The sequence below is a fragment of the Parus major genome, chromosome 13, assembly GCF_001522545.3.
Source record: "Parus major isolate Abel chromosome 13, Parus_major1.1, whole genome shotgun sequence".
Taxonomy (NCBI): Eukaryota; Metazoa; Chordata; class Aves; order Passeriformes; family Paridae; genus Parus; species Parus major.
The window spans coordinates 1,393,501-1,412,596 of NC_031782.1; the positions used below are offsets into that span (position 1 = coordinate 1,393,501).

Consider the following 19,096-nt stretch of genomic DNA (forward strand, 5'->3'; position numbering starts at 1 on the left):
CCATTCCCATTCCCACTCCCATTCCCACTCCCACTCCCATTCCCACTCCCACTCCCATTCCCGTTCCCATTCCCATTCCCATTCCCACTCCCATTCCCACCCCAGCCAGCAGCACCCCTGGCTGCCCAGCACAGGATGAGCCCCCACACCCCTCAGGAGCTGTTTAGGAGCTGCCCTCAGCTGTTCCTGACAGTCCAGCTCAGAGCTCCAGAGTTCCCATTCTCTTTTCACACAAATAAATAACGTTATTTTCCATGCAGAAGCATTTTGTTGTTTGTTGGGGTTTTTGTTTCCCATTTTTTTCCCCAAGGTTTTAGTATCATAAAATCATAAAAGGGTTTGGGTTGGAAAGGATCTTAAAAACTCTTCTCATTCCACACCTTCCACTATCCCAGGCTGCTCCAGGTCCTGTCCAACCTGGCCTTGGACACTCCCAGGGATGGGGCAGCCACAGCTGCTCTGGGAATTCCATCCCAGCCCCTCCCCACCCTCCCAGGGAAGGATTTTTTCATCCCTGTAACCTCAATTTCCCCTTCTTCAGTTTGAACCCATCGCTCTTTGTCTGTCACTACAGTTCCTGATGTGATGTGACAAGGACTAATGGGTTCAAGCTTTCCTCAAGACAAGCATTTTACATCTTGAATTTTGAAATCTACATAATGTTTTGCCTTTTCCTCTCTTCACTCTGTGCTACAAAACACAAAATAGTCTGGCTTTCTTTTTTTTTTTTTTACTTAGTAATTTTTCCAGACTTAGGGAAAGGGAATTTTTTTTTCCATGTGTCCAAATTCCCCCTACTCTGAGATCAATAATTTCTTTAAGTTAATGAAGAGAAAGAAGAGAAAAAGGAAGAATAACACAAAACCTCCAAACACAATGTCAGCCATATTTTAAATCTGCATTTCTACAAAAAATTTGCTGTTTCATATAAAATTGTTGATTTTTCTTTTTTTTTTTTTCAGAGCTTGCAAAACACCCAGCATGCAATAAATTCCTTATAAACCCAGTTTTATTACAAAATTTTGAGTTCTTTTTCATCTAAAGCTATTTCAAATGATATATCCTGAATAAACTGCATCCCAAACCTTCACCTGCTTGTGTGACTTTACATTACACAGGTGAGAACGAGGGTTTTACTTCTTATCAAGCGTGGCTGGAGAAAAACTGGCATTAAAAGCATCACTCAACACTAATTCAGCAGGGAAATTTCTCCTCATCCCACAGAGCTGGTGTTGGACACCCAGGATTAATGCTGTGAGGTTGCTCAGGTAATTGAAAAATGGAACTGTTATTCTGTTTTACCTTGACTGACTCTGGGGTCACTTTTTATTTACTAAATGACATCCCAAGCTTTTTACACTTTATCCCACAGAGTTCTCATGATTTGGAGAAAAGCTGAAAAAGATTAGAAAGTTCTGGCACACGGAGATGTTGAGTTTTACTCGTCCAAAGAAGCTCTGGAAACACCAAAGGAGCACAGCCCTGAACCAAATCTCTCCAGATATCACCTGGGTTTGTTTTCTTTCACCTTCAGGAGTTTCAAATCCACATTTCCCACCCTGTGCATCACAGACAGCCCTGCCCTGGACAGAAGTGGTCACCAGCCAGGCTCTGAGCAGAGCCCAGCAGGGCAGGAACTGCCCCTGGCACAGTTGTGAGAGGAACTTTTGCTCTGAAATCAGTTTTGGGAGTGTTTCTCTCGTGCCATTTTGCACTGCTCCCCTGGGGAACATTAAACCTCACTGGGGTGCAGGAGGGATTTCATCTGGGCTGCTCCTGCCTTTGGAATAATCCATCATCAAACAGGAATACATGTTAATTATTCAGTCTTAGTAATTCCAAGTTGTTAATAATGGAAGAAGTGGATATTGCTGTAAATTAAAATCAATGGTTTGCATAACATCTTTTATCAAATCGGAGTGCTCTGGCTTCCAAGCTTGCTCCCCTCTTTAATAAAGCAGAGATTGATGGGTTTGCTATTATGAGGAAATGAGATTCAGGCAAAATGATTGCTGGTTAGCAGGAATATAGAAATCACTTAAGGAAAAAGGTGAAATACTGATGGGGAATGAATGCTTAAAACCCACATATGGACATATTTAAAAAGCTCTTCTACACAGTCATTAATGTGAAAGTAAAAAGAAGGGTAATTACTTTTTCAAGCTCAATTTTCACTTTCCTGTAAACACCCCAACTTTTCTAAATGAACTCGAGTGCTTTTGCATATTTTATGTGGCAGTTAAAGAGCACAGATCAGTCATGGGGGTCAGAGCACACACATTCCCTGGTTCTCATTCCACATCACAGCAGCACAGAGGGGAAAATCCCTGCCAACAGCTCCATGCTGAGAGCACAGAGAGGAGAGAGAAATAATTCCAGCCTTGGGGGGCAGAGGAGCAGAGCTGGTACAAGGATGGCCCATTCTGGACTGGAAGGGATAACTCTGCCTGCACAGGGAACCCAGAGCATCCCCAGGCACCGCAGGGAACATTCCCCAACAAGGGATGTGCACAAACCTCGCTTGAGGAGATGAAAAGCTCGGAATAGTGGGAGCCTAGGAAAGAGTTTTATTGGTTTAACTGTGCCCTCAGGTGTGGGGAATACAGGGAAGAGTTGATTTGTTCCCAGCCAGGGCTTTTCCCTCTGTAACTCCACATTTCATAACCACAAATAAGCTGTCATTGGCCTCTCCTCTCTCCTGCTTCCCTGATTAGTCCTGGGCATAAAAAGAATCGTTAGGTCTTAAGCAGCTAAAAATCAAGATAAGCTATTTTATGAGTAAACGTGATAATGCGTCTCAGTACAGAAACATGACAATAGGGAAGTGATGATTTGATCTCTGCCTTTCCAGCTGTTACCACATCCTTTTCTAAAATATTAATCAGAAGTCAGCATTAATCTAGAAGCATTTAATTTCCTTTAATGCCTTTAAATGCAACACTGCTTCACTTCAGCCCGTGCAGATGGCAGGATAACTCCGAGCTGATTCCAGTCAATTACGTCCTTCACTTCTGCTTTAGAAACAGATTGAAATTAATTAAAGTATTGAAAAGCCGGGAATAAACAGCATTCCACGTATCAAAATAACTTGGTCATGTGATTCATTTATTTGAGTGGTTTTTGGGGGGAAAAAAATAAATAAATAAAGTCAATTGTGGTGGTGGGGTGTGAGGGAAGGGGTGAGGTTTTTCTCCTTTTTTGCTGGTTTGAAACAAAATTCCTGATACCATCACCAGCCCTGCACCTCCACTCCGTGAATCTCCCGGAGGCTGAGAGCTGCAGCTTCAGAGAAGTGTTTGAAGCAGCTGATAACACTGATTAAAACCAATTGTGTCAAGATGAAGCAAAGAAGACAGGCTATTTAAATGTTTTCGAAATTGCCGTGTGTGGGCTGGCACCGTCAATCCCTGAGTGCTGGGGTTTGGGAACGGGGACCTGCTGGAGCTGCCAGACACGGGGGGACCTCGGGAGACTCCAGGCCCTGTGGCTGAATCTTGGAATCTCCTGAGCTGGAAGGGACCCACAGGATCATCCAGGGCAGCTCCTGGCTCTGCCCAGACCCCCCAACAATCCCAGCTCCATCCCTGGAGCGCTGTCCAAGCTCTCCTGGAGCTCTGGCAGCCTCAGGGCCGGGACCATTCCCTGGGGAGCCTGGGCAGTGCCAGCACCCTCTGGGGGAAGAACCTTTCCCAAAATCCAACCCAAACCTCCCCTGGCCCAGCTCCAGCCCTTCCCTGGCTGCTGTCCCTGTCCCAGGAGCTGCAAACCCTGAAAAATCCCCCCTCGGCCTCCTCCAGCTGAACAATCCCAGCGCCCTCAGCTGCTCCTCCATGGCCCCTCCAGACCCTTCCCATCCCCGTGTCCCTCCTTCGGATGCTCTCCCAAGCTTTAGAGAGATTTTTTTTTTCCATTTTGGTGCCCAGGGCTGGAGGTAGCAGGGCCAGGCTCTCACACGGTGCCAAACCCAGGAATCTGTGAGCTCTCTGTGCTCCTGCAGCCTCCTCAGCCGGCAGCAGCAGAACCTCGGGCCTTGGCTCAGTGGAAATCGGGGCTGAAAACTCATCCAGGACAAGGAGATGCTTTATCGTGGTCTGAGACAGAGAGTTCACACTTGGGGAATGAGGGAGGAAATAAAGCCAGCCCTGGCGAGCTCTGGGCTCTGCCTGAGCCCTGGGGGCTCTCCTTGCAGGGAATGAAGTGGCCCAGACACCTCTGTCTGCTCCTGCAGGACAGGACAGAGCCCTGGCTCTGCTCTTTGCCAGGCAGCAGATCAAGAGTTACATAATTTACACCCACACACGAGCAGATAGCGCTGCAGGGCTGATGTATGTGAGCACCATCCTCAAAACCCATTAGACTGTCACCTAAAATATAAGCTAAAATTAACTTCTGAAATCAGCCTGAGATTAAGATCACAGTATTTACACGGAGCAAAGGCAGCTGCTGCAAAATACTTTGTTTTGCATCCTCTAACAAGTTCCACAGGAGAGCCCTTGTGCCACCCAAGTCCCACCCTGACACATCCACCTGGGCTCTGCAGCACCTTGGATTTGTCTTTTTTCCTTATTAGATATTTGCAACTCTTCAGACTTGAAGCCAGCTGTCCCCTTCACGTGCTGAACGCTCCCCTTTTGTTTTCACACCAAATCTACACTTTGGGATATGCAGCACGAGGAGGACGTGGAGCAGCTGGAGAGAGCCCAGAGGAAGCAGCAGGATGCTCAGAGGGATGGAGCAGCTCTGCTGGGAGAGCTGGGATTCTGTGCAGAGGATTTTAATGGAATCACCAAACGCTCTGCAACAATGAAGAAACCCAAACCTCTGATTTAGGCAGGGATTTAGACACACTACACAGAACAGCAGAGACGTTGCAACAATCATTTCTGCTTTGTAAATGCTGAATAAAACCAAAGATCAAACATGCTTTTCATCAGAATCTCTTGATCAGTTCCTAATTAGAATTGCTCCTCCAAAGCGAGTCCACGGCCTCCACCAAACACAGCAGTTTAATGGCAAGCAGAGGATGATGAAAGAAGCAGAAGAGCAATCCTGACTTTTGGTGTGTATTCCATAAACATAATGTGATTATCTGCCTATTTCCTAGGTGGCTCTTGCCTCTCTCCTGTCGCACACACGGCTGAATATCAACAACAAACCCCACGGAGCTGTGCTCAGGGGAGCTGGGGGAATGAAGCGCCTCATTTCCAATATTCTCAATAATTGCCTTTAATTTCCCTTCCATATTCTCCAAGTGCTGAAAGCAGAGTCCAGGGTGTACTTCTGCGCAAGAATGTTTGTAATTTGGCTACTGTATAGAATAATTTTACCTCACAGAGACATCACACACATGTACAACTTGAGCTTCAGCTCAGTTTAGAAACAGGGAGGGACTGGATGCAGGTCCATGACACAGAGTGGGAAAATAAAGGTTTAGGCCCATACCAAACATACTCTGAGTGCCCAGATTTCTCACAGAATTGAGAAATTGAGAATTATTGCCTCCTGCAATACCAGGTGCAGAACTGGGGTGCACAGAGCTCAGAACTCTTCAGGAGTTGTGCTGCTGCCTCTGGGCTCAAAGCATTTAATGCCCTGTCTTATTATAACTTTTCCTGTAAAAATTCCCCCAAAATAAGCACTTGCCTGTGCCCAGAAATTTGTTACCTCTTGATCAAAACCCCCTCAGGCAGTTCTTAGTCATTCTCAGCATTCTCATTCTGACTTCTCTTTCTCAAACCTTTCTTCCCATCTTTGCCCAAAGCCTGGGACTTGCAAGATGTTCAAATCAGCAACCATGAAGTTCCTGCTCTGCTTTTTCAAGCAGTATCTGCAGTCAGGAAAATATTGTTAAATGAGAGGCATTTAGTCAAGACCCTTGGAAAGGTCTTGGCATCAGGCTGGGTATTAAAATATCCAGGCTGTGCCCTTCTCCCACTGCCTGTTTACACAAATACAGCTATTGGCTGTCTAACTTCTAATATTTCCTGGAGAGTTTCCCAGTTTCAAGCCTCCAGAGGAACGAAAAAGTTCCTTGCAGTTACCTCTGCTAATGGAAGACTTGGCACAGACATAAAACATTGATTTCTAGAATACATTTTGACACCTCCCTCCAAGCCACACAAAAGCAGTTCCCAGGTAATTTTGAGCTTTACTATGAAAACCAAAGTTTGGTAAAGATAATTCCAGTGGTGGCAGCCAGAAACCTTCCAGCCCCTGAGGTTGGCAAGCTCATTTTTATGGCCCTCACTCGTGTGGAGGCTCCAGACAGGTGTCCTCTCTAGGCAAGGACACGGAATGTCCTTGATTCGAGAGCAGAGCACTTAAATTCCTTGTTTTATTTAAACCTCCTTCTACATCCCCAGCTAAGTGCATGTTCTGAATACTCTCCACAAAGCCCTCATCACATTTCTCACTTCAGATAAATAAGAGAGGAGGTCAAGGTGTTTTGAGGATGGGAAGTGCAAGCTCTCAGCTCAGATGGAAGCCAGATGCCACCCAGCAGTCAGAACCAGCACATTTCTCCAGCCTGGGAAGCTCTGGGTGTGTTTGTTAATTGTGTTTAATTGTGGCTAAGGAACTTGCTCATCTGCACAAGTCTCTGATTCCTGGAAACATCCACTCCTGGGGAAGAGGGCAATGCAAACATGGGGACAAAGGGAATTTTGCCAGCCTGATGCTGAGGGTCAGCCCTGGAAAGTCAAGGAAGGTGTTGTGCAAAGCCCCTGGCACTGCAGCTGCCCTGGGCAAAAGCTGCCAATAAGGTCCAGCCCATTTTTGCCAAGTCCTGGAGCCAGCCCTGCCCCAGGATTTCCTGGTTTTTAGGGTGGTTTTCACCTCCTTCCACAGCCTTTTCCAGATCTCCACTCACTGCCCCTCTGTGCTAAAAACGCAAGACATCAAAAAGTTCATTTTCATGGCCCAGCTTTCAGTCCAGGGAAGTTTCATGTGCAGAGATTGCTCTAATGAGAGCAGATGAAACCTCACAGAGGTGTGTGCTGGCCTGACCTCCCCGTGGGGCTGAGCACAGACACAGGAGCTGCCCCTCTGCACCTCCAGCTTTATTTACAGAGCCTGTGTGTCTGCCCTGCTCCACAGCTGCCATCGCAGAGCACACTATTAATTTGCAGAACCTGGAGCCAGGCTTAAAAACTCCATTAATTAAGTGTTGGCGGAGGTGTTTGGAAAGATGTTCCCATAAATATAGTGCTTTAAAGTGTTTCCCTAGAAACTGAGAAAAGAGTTGAACAATATGAAAAATACCCAGGCTGATGACTCCCCCATGGAGCAGTGGCTGGGCTGGAGGGAGCATTTAGGAAAGAGAACTTTTCTCCCAAGGTTTTTCTGGCTACTGGAAATTTTTGGCTGGAAGCACAAAATGTAAAAGTGAGCCTGTTTATCATTCCTTGCCTCCCTGCGCCCTCCTGCTTTGGCCTGGTGTTGGCAGGTGGGGAATGCTCTGTGAACTCCGTGGCTGCAGATTCAAACCCCAGGTTTGAGTGCTCCCAGTTTGTGGATTCCTCCCAAAGTGTTCCTGCTGTGCCCAACCACCTCAGCACCTCCAGCCACGGGGAGGACAAACCTGCCAAGCCCCACAGCCTCTTGCAACTGGCCCCTTACAACATTTCATGGAATCACTGAGGTTGGAAAAGCCTTCCCAGGCCATCGAGTGCAAGATGATGCCCAGCTTGTCCCCAGCCCAGAGCTCTGAGTGCCACCTCCAGGGATGGGATCCAACCCTCCCTGGGCACTTCCAGTGCCTGAGCTCCCTTTCCATGGGGAAATTCCTGCTGCTGTCCACCCTGAGCCTCCCCTGGCCCAGCCTGAGGCCGTTCCCTCTCCTCCTGTCCCTGTTCCCTGGCAGCAGAGCCCGACCCCCCCGGCTGTCCCCTCCTGCCAGGGACTTGTGCAGAGCCACAAGGGCCCCCTGAGCTCCTTTTCTCCAGGCTGAGCCCCTTCCCAGCTCCCTCAGGAATTCTCCAGCCCCTTCCCAGCTCCCTCAGCTGCTCCAGCCCCTTCCCCAGCCTGGGGGACCATGTGGAGAAGACAGAGTTTGGCAGAAAATCATCTCAATCAGTTCATTTATCTGTGCAGAAATGCAAGAGCAAATCCCTTTCTGGATGGATGCTGCTGATATTACAGAAGGATTAGAGCTGATCTTCCCTTGGAAAGGGAATGAGGAAGAGAGCTCCAGGCTGATTGTGGCCTGTTAAATGACATTTTATAGCCTGTTATTTCTCACCTAAACAGAAATGTGATCAAAGGACTTGAGGTAAACAATGATTTAATGACTCCAAGTGTAGGAGCTGGGGAGGTTTAGAAAAGAGCTTGTGTACACAAGAATAAACACCTCTATTGCAGCCTGCTGGAGGCTCCTAAGCTGTTTGCTTTCCATGAATCCCCACTGCCAGGGCACTTGGAGCACACCAACTCTTCCCAAACTCCTGCCATCTCCTACACTTTGGGTCATTTTGGTGCCTGTTTGGTTCCAACCACTCAGCCCAGCTCTTGTCCTCCTCACGAGTGGCTGGCACAGTCCTGAGCAAGGGGGGATGAGGGCACAGTCCAGCTCCTCTCCTAGGACATCCCTGGAGCTCCAGGAATGGCTCTTTGGGTCCCTCTCTCCGTGACTCACTCCTGTTTCTCCCAGCTTTGGATGAGGAGAGGAGACCCAGGACATTCCCTCCCTCCTCCTGCCCGTGCACAGCACCAGGAGCCAGAGTCACCAACACCCCCAGTTCTGGTGCCCACGGGGAACAGGAGCACAGCAAACCCCAGGATCTGGGACTCACCAAACACACAATTCCTTCCCAAGGAGAGGTCCTTGTCAGGTTTGTCAGGACCTGCGCTCCCCGTGCCTCTGTAGCAGCACTTTGGGTTAAAAAATGGGATTTTTCCTTTGCTTCAAAACAACCACAACCAATCCAACCGATTTGATTCCTTTTTTCCTCACCTTGCTGCTCATTCCTCAAAGTCAAGATAAGATTAATGAGCCACACACAGAGCTGCTGGAGGGCTCTGCACTTTCCAAGCCACAAAAACACCTTCAGCAACAAAAGGAGAAAACTAAAGCTGATAAAGCCAAGTTTGGAAGCAATTAACATCAATCTAAAATTCAGCGGGTTTGGGGGCTCTGCTTAAAAATAAAGAGCAATTACTGCTGTGGCAAACTGAAATAATACATTGTTTTTCCGTGGTTGATTTAGCAAAGGGAAATCTGCCTTCACCAGCAGCTACAATTAAAAGGGTTTTATAAAAGCTGTTTACCTGCACTAAAGGTGGGTTTTGTTTTTTTTCCACCTGTTTATCCAGACTGTAACAACCTGTCCCCCACACCTGAGGAAGCAAAAACCCTTTATGGAGTGTGAAGTACTCAGGACAATATCCCAAAATCTGCCTGGAGCACAACTGTGGGATCAATATTTTGCATATGTGGGAAACCCCACTGTGAAAAATCAGTGTCCATAAAGGAGACAGAGGAGTCCTGCAATCTTATTTAAATAAAAGTAGAGAGTCCACTGGGGAATACCCTGAGGGGTTTCTCAAAATTCCTTTTATCCTGAACTCTCATTGGTTCTGCAATACACTTTGTGCTGATCCTTTTATCTATTCCCTAAAGTTCAGGAGTCAAACTTGTCTTGCCCCTGTAACAACCTTGCTCCTGAGGCTGGTGGGGTCATTAAGAGCCATTTCAAAGCCATTAATTAACAGCCCTGCCCTCACCTATGGAATTGTTTGTAAACATATTAGCACACATCTTCCCCTGTGGAGAATTAAGGAGATTTTCCAAGGGAAATATCAGCCAGCCCAGGAAAATCAGGGGGTGGCTTTGAGCAAAGCTCAGATTCTCAGTCCATTTCCCAGCTGGGAGCAATGGGTGGACAGAAGAAAAAGAAAGGTGAGGGGAAAAAAAAGGTGGGGGGAAAAAAAAGGGAGGGAAAGAAGTGGAAGAAAAGGGGGTGGAGGGAAAAAGGTAGGGAAAAATGGAGGGGGGGGAAGGGCAGGAAAAAAAGGCGGGAAAAAAAGGGGGCGGGGAAAAAGTGATGAAAGGGCGGGAAAAAAAGGCGGGAAAATCCACGTAGGGGAAAGGCGGGAAAAGGGGGCAGGGGAAAAAAGGAGTAGGAAAATGGTGGGAAAAACAAGTAGGGGAAGAGGGAGAAGGGGCAGAGGGAAAAGGAGAGGGAAAATAAGGCAAAAATGCCATGCAGAGCTGGTGTAGATAAGAGTCACCTGCGCTCCAAAAAGATAAGAGAGTGAGATTTAATTACCATGGCATAAGAAGGGGCTGTCAGACCAACAGAAGCATTCCTGGCAACTGGGAATGCTCTGCAGGAGATGGTGGGGGTCTCACCCAAAGCCCAGGAAGGCTTTCAAACTCTTTCAAAGGCATGGCACAATTGTGACTTCCACTGGTAAGAGCCCAAGAGAGGCAGAGTTTGGCCTCTCTGGATTGCTGTAACCAATTTGAGGTTTTCATTTTAAACCACTTGACAGGATCTCATTAACCTACTGCCTGTAATAAATGTACCCAATAACAATCGCCGAGTCGCACAAAATTAAAAAATCCAATAAAATATAAATAGGAAATACTCGCGGGTCATTTCGTTTTCTACTCTGGAATTAGAGAAAATGAGGTCTGCCACCTCCCTCAGGCTGTGATGAATGCAACTTCCAAACTGAACTGTCAAAAATTTCCAGGAATGTCTCCTCAACATCACATTGCAACCTTTTCAAAATTCGTAACATTTTCAACTGAAAAGGAATCCTTGACTCGTCTAGGCCACATTTGACACTTATCCAAATACCAGAGTGATGCCACGTCCTCAGAGAAGCTCCAGGAGCCCCCAAACCAGGCCCTGCTGCATGAGGAGAGACTTTTATCTGCAGGCAAAGAGAAAATGCCACCCAGCAGCCTGGCAGACGCTCTGCAGGGTCACTGCCTCACCACAGCTCAGGGGCTGCAGGAGCAGAGTCCTTCCTCCTACCTCACATTCACATCAAGTTCTTCCATCACAGGCAACAGGCACAGGCAGCTGAGAGTTCAATGTCCATAGAAGAGACCTCATCCTGCAGTGGAGACAGAAATACAGGCATTCGTTCCAGGATCTCCCACAAATGCAGATTTACCCCACTGGAGGATCCAAGCCAGGTGCCCCCGGAGTTTTGGCCACCTGAGCACCCACCAGCTCATGTTTGGCTGCTTTAGACCGGCACTTCCAGGTCTTTTTCCATCAGGCAGCTTTCCAGCTCTTCCCCCAGCCTGGGTGTACCCATTCCAAATTTCCTGCACATCTGCAGGACTCCCCCAGGAACTTCCCAACTTTCAAAGCCACAAAAAGTAGTTTGAATAGAGCCAAGCTGAAGAAAGTTTGCAAAGCCCAGGTGGGAAAACACAAGCAAGAAGGCTTGGTAAATTAGTTTCTGTTTTTACACAAAACTAAAACATTGAGTTACCACTAAATTAAACCAGGTTTCCTGTGACACTCTATTGTGCAGCCTTATGAATACTTAATAGCAGTGCTGTAATTACAAAGAACTAAATGCTTTGCAGCTTGAGTTAAAATAAATGTACTTACTTCCAGCACCACTAAGTGATGTAAATATTAATGGGGTTTTTAACTCTATCAAAATTCCATCCTGACTCCAAAGAAATGAATGTACCATCTTAATAATGTGCTTGTGCATTTGCTGCTGCTAATCCAGTGGAAAAAATAGGCTCAGTTTCGGAGCACTTGAGGCTGTTGATTACCCCTTGTGTTGTCTCTAGGGAGTCAGGGATAAAGCCACCACCACAGCTCTGTTAATGCCAACCCAGATGCAAATAATGCCATTGTGGATACTTGGCTTCAAAGGAAAATGGAATAAAACCTCCTCAGCCTTCCCAGACACCGATGCCAGGTTTGCAATGCAAATGAGCCCCCCACTCTCCAGACCTGGCTGAGTCTTTGCCACGAGGAGTAATTCAGGGTGTAGATATGAGACATCATTTTGCAAGGAAGATTTGCTGGAGTCAAAAGGATATTCTTTTTATTTTTTTTTCTAAAAAGGCAGAGTTTGGCTGAGCTCTGTTTGCAGCTTAAACCTTCAGCTGGTGATTCTTTGGGTGCTCTGGAAAAATTCCTGCTGTGTTTTGCAAAGGAAAGGGTGAGAGGTGTGGAGATTCACCTCTGTGTCCCTAAGACCTGCCCTCCAATTTGAATTTGGAGGAAAAACCCAAAATTCCACTCTCCTGTGCTCCTGCTCTGGAGTTCTTCTATAGGACAAAAAACCTGGTGTGGTTTTGCTCTTTGAGATATCAGCATAAAATTAATTCTGATTTCTCCTGCAAAATGGATGGGAAACTTTTCAGTGATTTTGTATGTCAAAATTCCACTGAGGGGGCATCTTTCTTCCTTTGTTCTTCTGGGAAAAAATGTAATTTTTGTGTGGTTTTAGTGAGTTTAGGTTTAGTGTAATTCTAGTGAGGTTATGTAATATCTGCACCATCTTGCTATGATGGAGACTTCTACAATAACTGAAACTTTCTATATAAGAGTAAAAAAAGAACCCCCAAACCAACCCCAAAAAAGGAATTTCTAAAAGGGGAAAAAAAATCTTCACAAACAGAAAAACACCCCCAAAAAACAAAGGCAATCCAGGAACCAGCATGGAAAGGCTGGTGGCACTGGGGGATTCAGGAATGATGGAGCTGCCCTTGGTGGACACTGTCCTGCCCTTCATCTCCACAGGGAAAGGTGAAAACCCAGCGAGGACATGGATGAATGCATGGATTTAGCTCATGGATTTAAGACATTAACAAAGATTTCACCAGGGGTTGTCTCCAGGCTCACCTGCTCTCGGTGCCCTGCCCAGTGGAGATGGAAATGTCCCCCCAGATGCCAGCAATGGCCACAGCACCTTTCCTGTGAGCACCAGCTCACTGAGACACTGACACATTCTCCATCCCGTTGGTTTTCATCCCACTCAGCCCCCATCAAGTTCCACTTTCTGTCACTGCTGAGCTGATGACAACAGGAGTTGAGTCACTGTGAAAAACTCCCACCCCCATTTCCTGCAGTGCTGGGCTCTGAAGCTGCTCCACCACTTGTGCCACCCCAAATGATGCAGGTCCCAGGTGGACTGAACATTCTGCAAAACCCATTTTTCCATCAGACAGATCCACACTGTCCCTTCTGCTCTGGGAGGGATGGATTCCAAACCATGGATAACCAAAGCAGCGAGAGGCTGGAACAGGCTCCAGGGGCAGGAATTCCTCCAGGAAACCCTCCCAGCAGAAGGGTGATGTGAGCATGTGGCAGAGCTGGAACACTGATGCCACAATTAACACATTGTGTTAATTGTGCAGGGGCAGCTTTTCCAAGACTCACTTACCAAGGAGCAAAGCAAGTGAGGAATCTCACACACAAACCTTTCCCATCTGACTTGGAGCCAAACACTTCCTTAAACACAACAAGATTCCTTACCTGAGATAAGAGATCTCCCTTAGCCAGGGCTGAGGCCCTGTATTCATCACAGACCCTGAGTAAATTCTGATGAAATCCATGGAGACAACTCCATTAGACACAAACTCATCCATGTGAGACTCAGACTGGAGCCAGCTGCACCTCAGCTCCATCAGGAGTTTAGGGAGCAAAGGGGTCTGCTCTGAACCTCACAGCTCAATGGGAGGGTCTCTAGTCACTGTGGAAATCATTTGTAAATCATTCTAAAGCAATTTTAACTCTCTTTCCCTTTGTATTTTTCCTCCCTGTAGTAAGGAACAGAGTTAACCTTGCCACTGAACTTTCTTAAGCCACACTTTTACAGCAGCCTATAAAAACCCCTTCTGCCAATGCCTTTGGAGATAACTCTGATCAGAATTACCCATTTGTGACATGCTCTGCTGCACCACAGAGCAGGGAGGGGGATGTAAAAATAAACTAAATTCAGTTTCTGCATGTCTCGTGCTCTCACTGAAGAAATGGACTTATCACTGAGTGACTTTGTTCTTCTCTTTGTAAGTCTAAGGTAAAAAAATCCCCTTTTTAATAATCCTTTACCAGCTTTCTAGAGCAGAGTGTGGGGTGCACTGATGAGGACTGATTTCAGTGCAGTTTTCACATTTTTTATGGGGTAACACAGAGCAAAAGGTGTTTAGAAACTGTTCAGCCCTCCCCTGGAAATTGCCGTGCTCCCCAGCTCAGTTCTCGGAAGTGCAGGGAGTCACTGAGCTCCCATCCAGTGTGTGATTCCTGGTTGAGGCCAGCAGAATCACTCTAACATAAATAAAGACTGCTACTACCATCTAAATCCATGATTTCCAGAGGCTTCTCACCTTCTGCAGAGAACATCTGCTAAACTGAAGCTGGGATTGAATAAAAAAAGAGCTGTTGCTCGATTCCCTACACATTTCACATTTGGGGTGGTGATTTTCCTCATAGCTCCAGCATTACCACAGAAAAAGAAGCTGTTAGCAGAGGTTAACTGGACCAGATCTTCCCAACCCACATTAAACTGATATTTTTGAAGTGAGAGTCACCTCAATCCAAAGACACTTTCTTGCTCATCACTGCAGAGCAGTCCAAGTGTTGTAAGAGAATATCCTGCCCATGACAACACTTGAGGAACAGGAAATATCAAAGTGATTCATCTTGTTCATTCCCAGATAAAATGGCTTTATTTCCATCCATTTCTGCCAAAGGCACTGCCCCCTCCCACAGCCCCTCTTCCCTTCCCTGTCGCTGCTGTCTCCTCTCTCCCCATGAAGGACAAAGGATAAGGAAACTGATAAGGAGTCCCTCAGTTGTCAGCAGAGACAGATTGCTGGGCTGGTTTTTTAAATAATTAATTATTTTTTTAAATTCAAATTTATTAATTTTAATTAACTAATTTAAATTTATATATATATATTTTAATCCAGCATCATTCCAGCAGGTTAAAATAGAGGGGTTTGCTTAAACAGAGAAATTAAAAGAGAGACGTGACACATCCTAAAAAATCAAATGGAGTCTAGCTTGAAAAAGAGGACACAGAAGAAATGTCTTTATATTTCCAAAGCTGTTTGAACTCTAAGGAAAATTTCTTTTGGCTTTCCCAGCCAAAGCACAGGTACTGAGCTGAGGGGCTGGTGCTCCCAAGGGATGCCAGTCACAGGTGGCACTGGGGTGGCAGTGGCAGCCGCTCCTGCTGTGCCTGCAGCCTTTTCTTGGTGCCTGCCCAGCTCCCAGCCGTGCCCTCTGTGCCTCCTCAGCCTCACATCAGGTGATTCTGTCACTGTTCAAGTTGAAATTTCATCCTTGAGTACCAAAATAGCCCCAGGAGAGGGCACGGGGGGGCAGCTGTGCCTGCCTTTCCCTGCATCCAACATTTCCAGCAGCAGCAGCAGCAGCAGCGTTCCCGTGCCTCGCTCAAGGCTGACTTTGCTCCAAAGCAGAGACATCTCCAGCAGCTCTTTGCTGTGCTGGTGTGAGGGGACAGAGCAGCTGTAAAATCTGTATAATAACCTGTGGGGTTATTGCTGTCACAGGGCCCTTAGGAGCTTTCACAGCTCGCTGCTCTCACCTCCAGCAATCGCTGCTCTGCTGTCCAAAGTGAGCAAAGCTCAGCCCAGAGCTCATCCCAGGGGAGAGCCCAGCTCTCTCTGGAGAGCAAAAATCCAGAAACAGCGATGTCAATTAACAGCTGAGGGCAAGAGGGGTGGGTGAGTCCTTTCTCACCACCCCTGTTTGATCTGTGCAGGGGTGCCACGCTCCCTCTTTGCTCACATCTCATCAAACTTCCTCAGAGCTTCCTTTTCCTTTCCTAAAAACACCTCCCATCTTTTCTTCTCCTCACACCAGCAGCAGGGTGTGGGAACTGCTGTCCCAGAGAGGCACCAGCTGTGCTTTCTGTGTTAAATAAATCATTTGTTTACGCAGCTATGTGGACTAGAAACGCTGGGAAATGTGGGAATCCCTCAGCTTTGCCATGGGGTGATGCTCTGGTCACTGCCAGCCTGCTGGAGGAGCTTTGGGATGCTCTGCACACACCCTGAGCCTGCCCAGGGTCCTCCCCTTCACCGATCCTCTGCTGCTCTGGTGCTTTTGAAAAGCTCCAAAGCGAGCAGGAGCTGATCCATGGATTCCCATGGACATCCCTGAGACGCTGCTGGGCTGCTCTGGGCTCTGCCAGGTGACAACAGAACCATTTCCCTCCTGGGCAGGGCTGGAACATCCCTGAGACGCTGCTGGGCTGCTCTGAGCTCTGCCAGGTGACAACAGAACCATTTCCCTCCTGGGCAGGGCTGGAACATCCCTGAGATGCTGCTGGGCTGCTCTGAGCTCTGCCAGGTGACAACAGAACCATTTCCCTCCTGGGCAGGGCTGGAACATCCCAGGGATTGCCTGGAGTCGCTCCAAGTGACCACAGTGCACAAACCCCTCGCTTTTCCAGCTGCACAAACCAACCTTTGTCACCCATTTCTGTCCCTCCCTCAGGTCCCTGTCCTGCCTGCCAACCCCCCAGGGCAGCTCTGCATCACCCAGGAGGGGAAGAATGGAAATAATTCCTCCCTGTGGGGTGGATTTATCCAGAGCACAGCAGGAATGGCACCGACACATCCTGTCCTTCCCTCTGCCTCCAGCTCCTGCCCAGTTGTTGTGTGCTGGGCTCGTTCCGCTCCCCATCTGGAGCTGGGGCACAACCACAGCTTTATTGGGTCAGGATTAAATGCCTCTGGTTTATTTTTATTGCTGCCATAAGCTGGGTTTGGAGGCTGAGAAACACCAGCAGGAAATCAGCTCCTGCTTTGAAGTCCAGTGCCAAGAGCCAGTTTATGGTTCTGCAGCTGGATTTCAGCAGGAACAGGAGAATCTCCTGCCCTGGGTGTCTTTCTGTGCTCAAATTACTCTAAAAAATCACTTGGGTCGTGCTGGGTTACCCCAGCTGGGATTTCAGTAGGCAAAATCTGGTTTTAACAGAGCTGAAAACAGAAGGAGGGATGGGAATGGAAGAGAGTGAGAAGCACCAGGTCACAAACCTACAGCACCTCAAACCCTGTGGGCAGGCTGGGGACAGAGGTCACAGATGTGCTAAAATACAGAAGAAAAATCTGTCCAAAAATACAGAAAAAGGAGAAGCTGGGGGCTGTGGAATTCTGGTAAAAGTTTAGGAATTGTCAGAAAGCAATAAGAGTGGCAGACAAATCTGCAGAAGAGCTTGATTTTGAATATATTGCTAAAAAAATAAAATGAGGCTGATCAGGTGGAAAATATTTAAGTTGATGATGATTAAGTTGATCTAAGAAAAGACACAGAGCCAGTAAATACTTCAAAAGTTGCACTCAGTGATTTTCAAAGTCTTTTCTAACCTGAAGGATTCTGTGATTTTGTTTTGGGGACCCTATTAAGTGGTAATGTTCTCCACAGATTAAACAGCATTTACTAATGCTGGCCACTTCAAGATTAGCAAGTCCAGATAATGGTATCTTTGTTATTAAAAATAGTTTTAAAGAGCTTGGTAAGGAAATCCACACATGGTTGGTCTTGATTTCCAGCAAACTTGGATAATCAGAGTTAACAAAAAAGAATATCAATATTTTGAAAGAATAAAGAGGATAATCTAGGTAATTAATTATAAACCTATCAATCCAAGACTGCTCTCCAGCACAAAAATAAAACAGCTCCTAAAAAATACAATTCATCAGGAATTAAAGATGGGGAACAGAACTTGGCAAATCAGTGGGAATTAGAGGAGAATAAATTTGCCTTCTTGGTATTTTCACTGCTAACCAACAACAATACCAATATAATAAATAATATATCTATAATATATAGATACAATAAATTGTTGTGACTGAAAAGATGAATTGGCATGTGAGGACACTGCAGGGGCAGCCAAGGGTGCGAGGATGGAGTGCTGCATCCAGAGGGATGAGCGTTTATCCAGCATTTTCCTGCCACCTGCAGTCACTGATTCCAGCCCTTCATGCTTTAAACACAGCAAAACATTCCCTGAGGATCCAGCAGAACCCTGGGAATGCAGCTCAAACTGATCGAGGTGTTTGCTTTCCTTCTTGCCAGGATCTCACTGCCTCTCCAAGAAGGAGAAACTTTTGATGTTCAGACAATGGAATTGTGGAGATTTGGTTCTTAAAATAGCACAAAGAAAGGGAAAAACAGCCGTGTAAAATAAAACCTGTGCTTGAGGAGCAGAACTTTCCTTTCCCCCTCCTGAAACAGGAGAGGAAAGAACTCCTTTGTACCCACTGGGATTTCAACTCTTTGAGATGAGATTTAATTACTCAGGAGAGCTGTTTGGAGCTTTTGTTCGAGATTTCACCCAGCTCCCCACGTTCCCTTAATTGCTGGGAAAAGGAGGCACAGAGATCCCTGGGCAGCTCCAACTGTGCCTGAAGTTCCCAAAGGAATCCCTGCTCATCCCAGACTCTGGCTGACTGGTGGCACTCAGGGAGAAGTGGCCAACTGCACCAGGCTCTCTAATTAAAGCCTGACCTGTTGTTAATGAGTGTTTGATTAACCCACTGCTGCTGCTTTATCACGCTAAATAAATAATATCCACTCTGTGCTGCTGTTTGCAGAGCTCATTTCACATTCAGAGCTCCCTGCCTCGCACCTTAACCAGGTGTAAAAGCATCACACCTGGATAGGGGCAGGAATTCCTGCATGGAAAAGGTGTTTAAACCCTGGCAGGAGCTGCCCAGGGAGGTTTGGATCCCCATCCCTGGAGGTGCCCAAGGAATTCCTGGATGTGGCACTCAGTGCTCTGAGCTGGGGACAAACTGGGGGTGAGGCACAGCTTGGGCTGGGAGGGCTTTTCCAGCCTCAGGGATTTGGGATTCTCCAACAGTGAGGGATGGACAGGGGTGCTGAGCAAACAACAGCCACGGCCTTCATCAAAGCCCTGCAGCTCAGCTGGGTCCTCAGAGCTGGAAACACGGACTGAGGTGGGACAGGGAAGTGCTGAGGATCCCCCGTGCCTGGAGCCCTGGGAGCTCTGAACTCCAGGTTTGGAGGCAGGGATCTGATGCCTTCACTTTGAGCTGTGTTATTTTCCAGCCTCTGCACTGGTGCAGAACTCTGAACTCCACACAAAGTGTCAGCAGGGTCTCCTCACAGCTCAG

At 47.1% G+C, this 19,096-nt stretch overlaps 1 protein-coding gene across 1 annotated transcript in view; it reads right to left on the reverse strand.

Moving 5' to 3' along the window:
* The window catches only part of HTR4 (5-hydroxytryptamine receptor 4), a 66,003-nt gene that overhangs the window by 32,281 nt on the left and 14,626 nt on the right, over positions 1-19,096 (reverse strand). The window contains exon 3 of the mRNA XM_033517787.1: positions 10,983-11,064. Coding sequence (XP_033373678.1) covers positions 10,983-11,008 — 26 coding nt within the window. The 5' untranslated portion in view covers positions 11,009-11,064. The remainder of the gene's footprint in view (positions 1-10,982; positions 11,065-19,096) is intronic.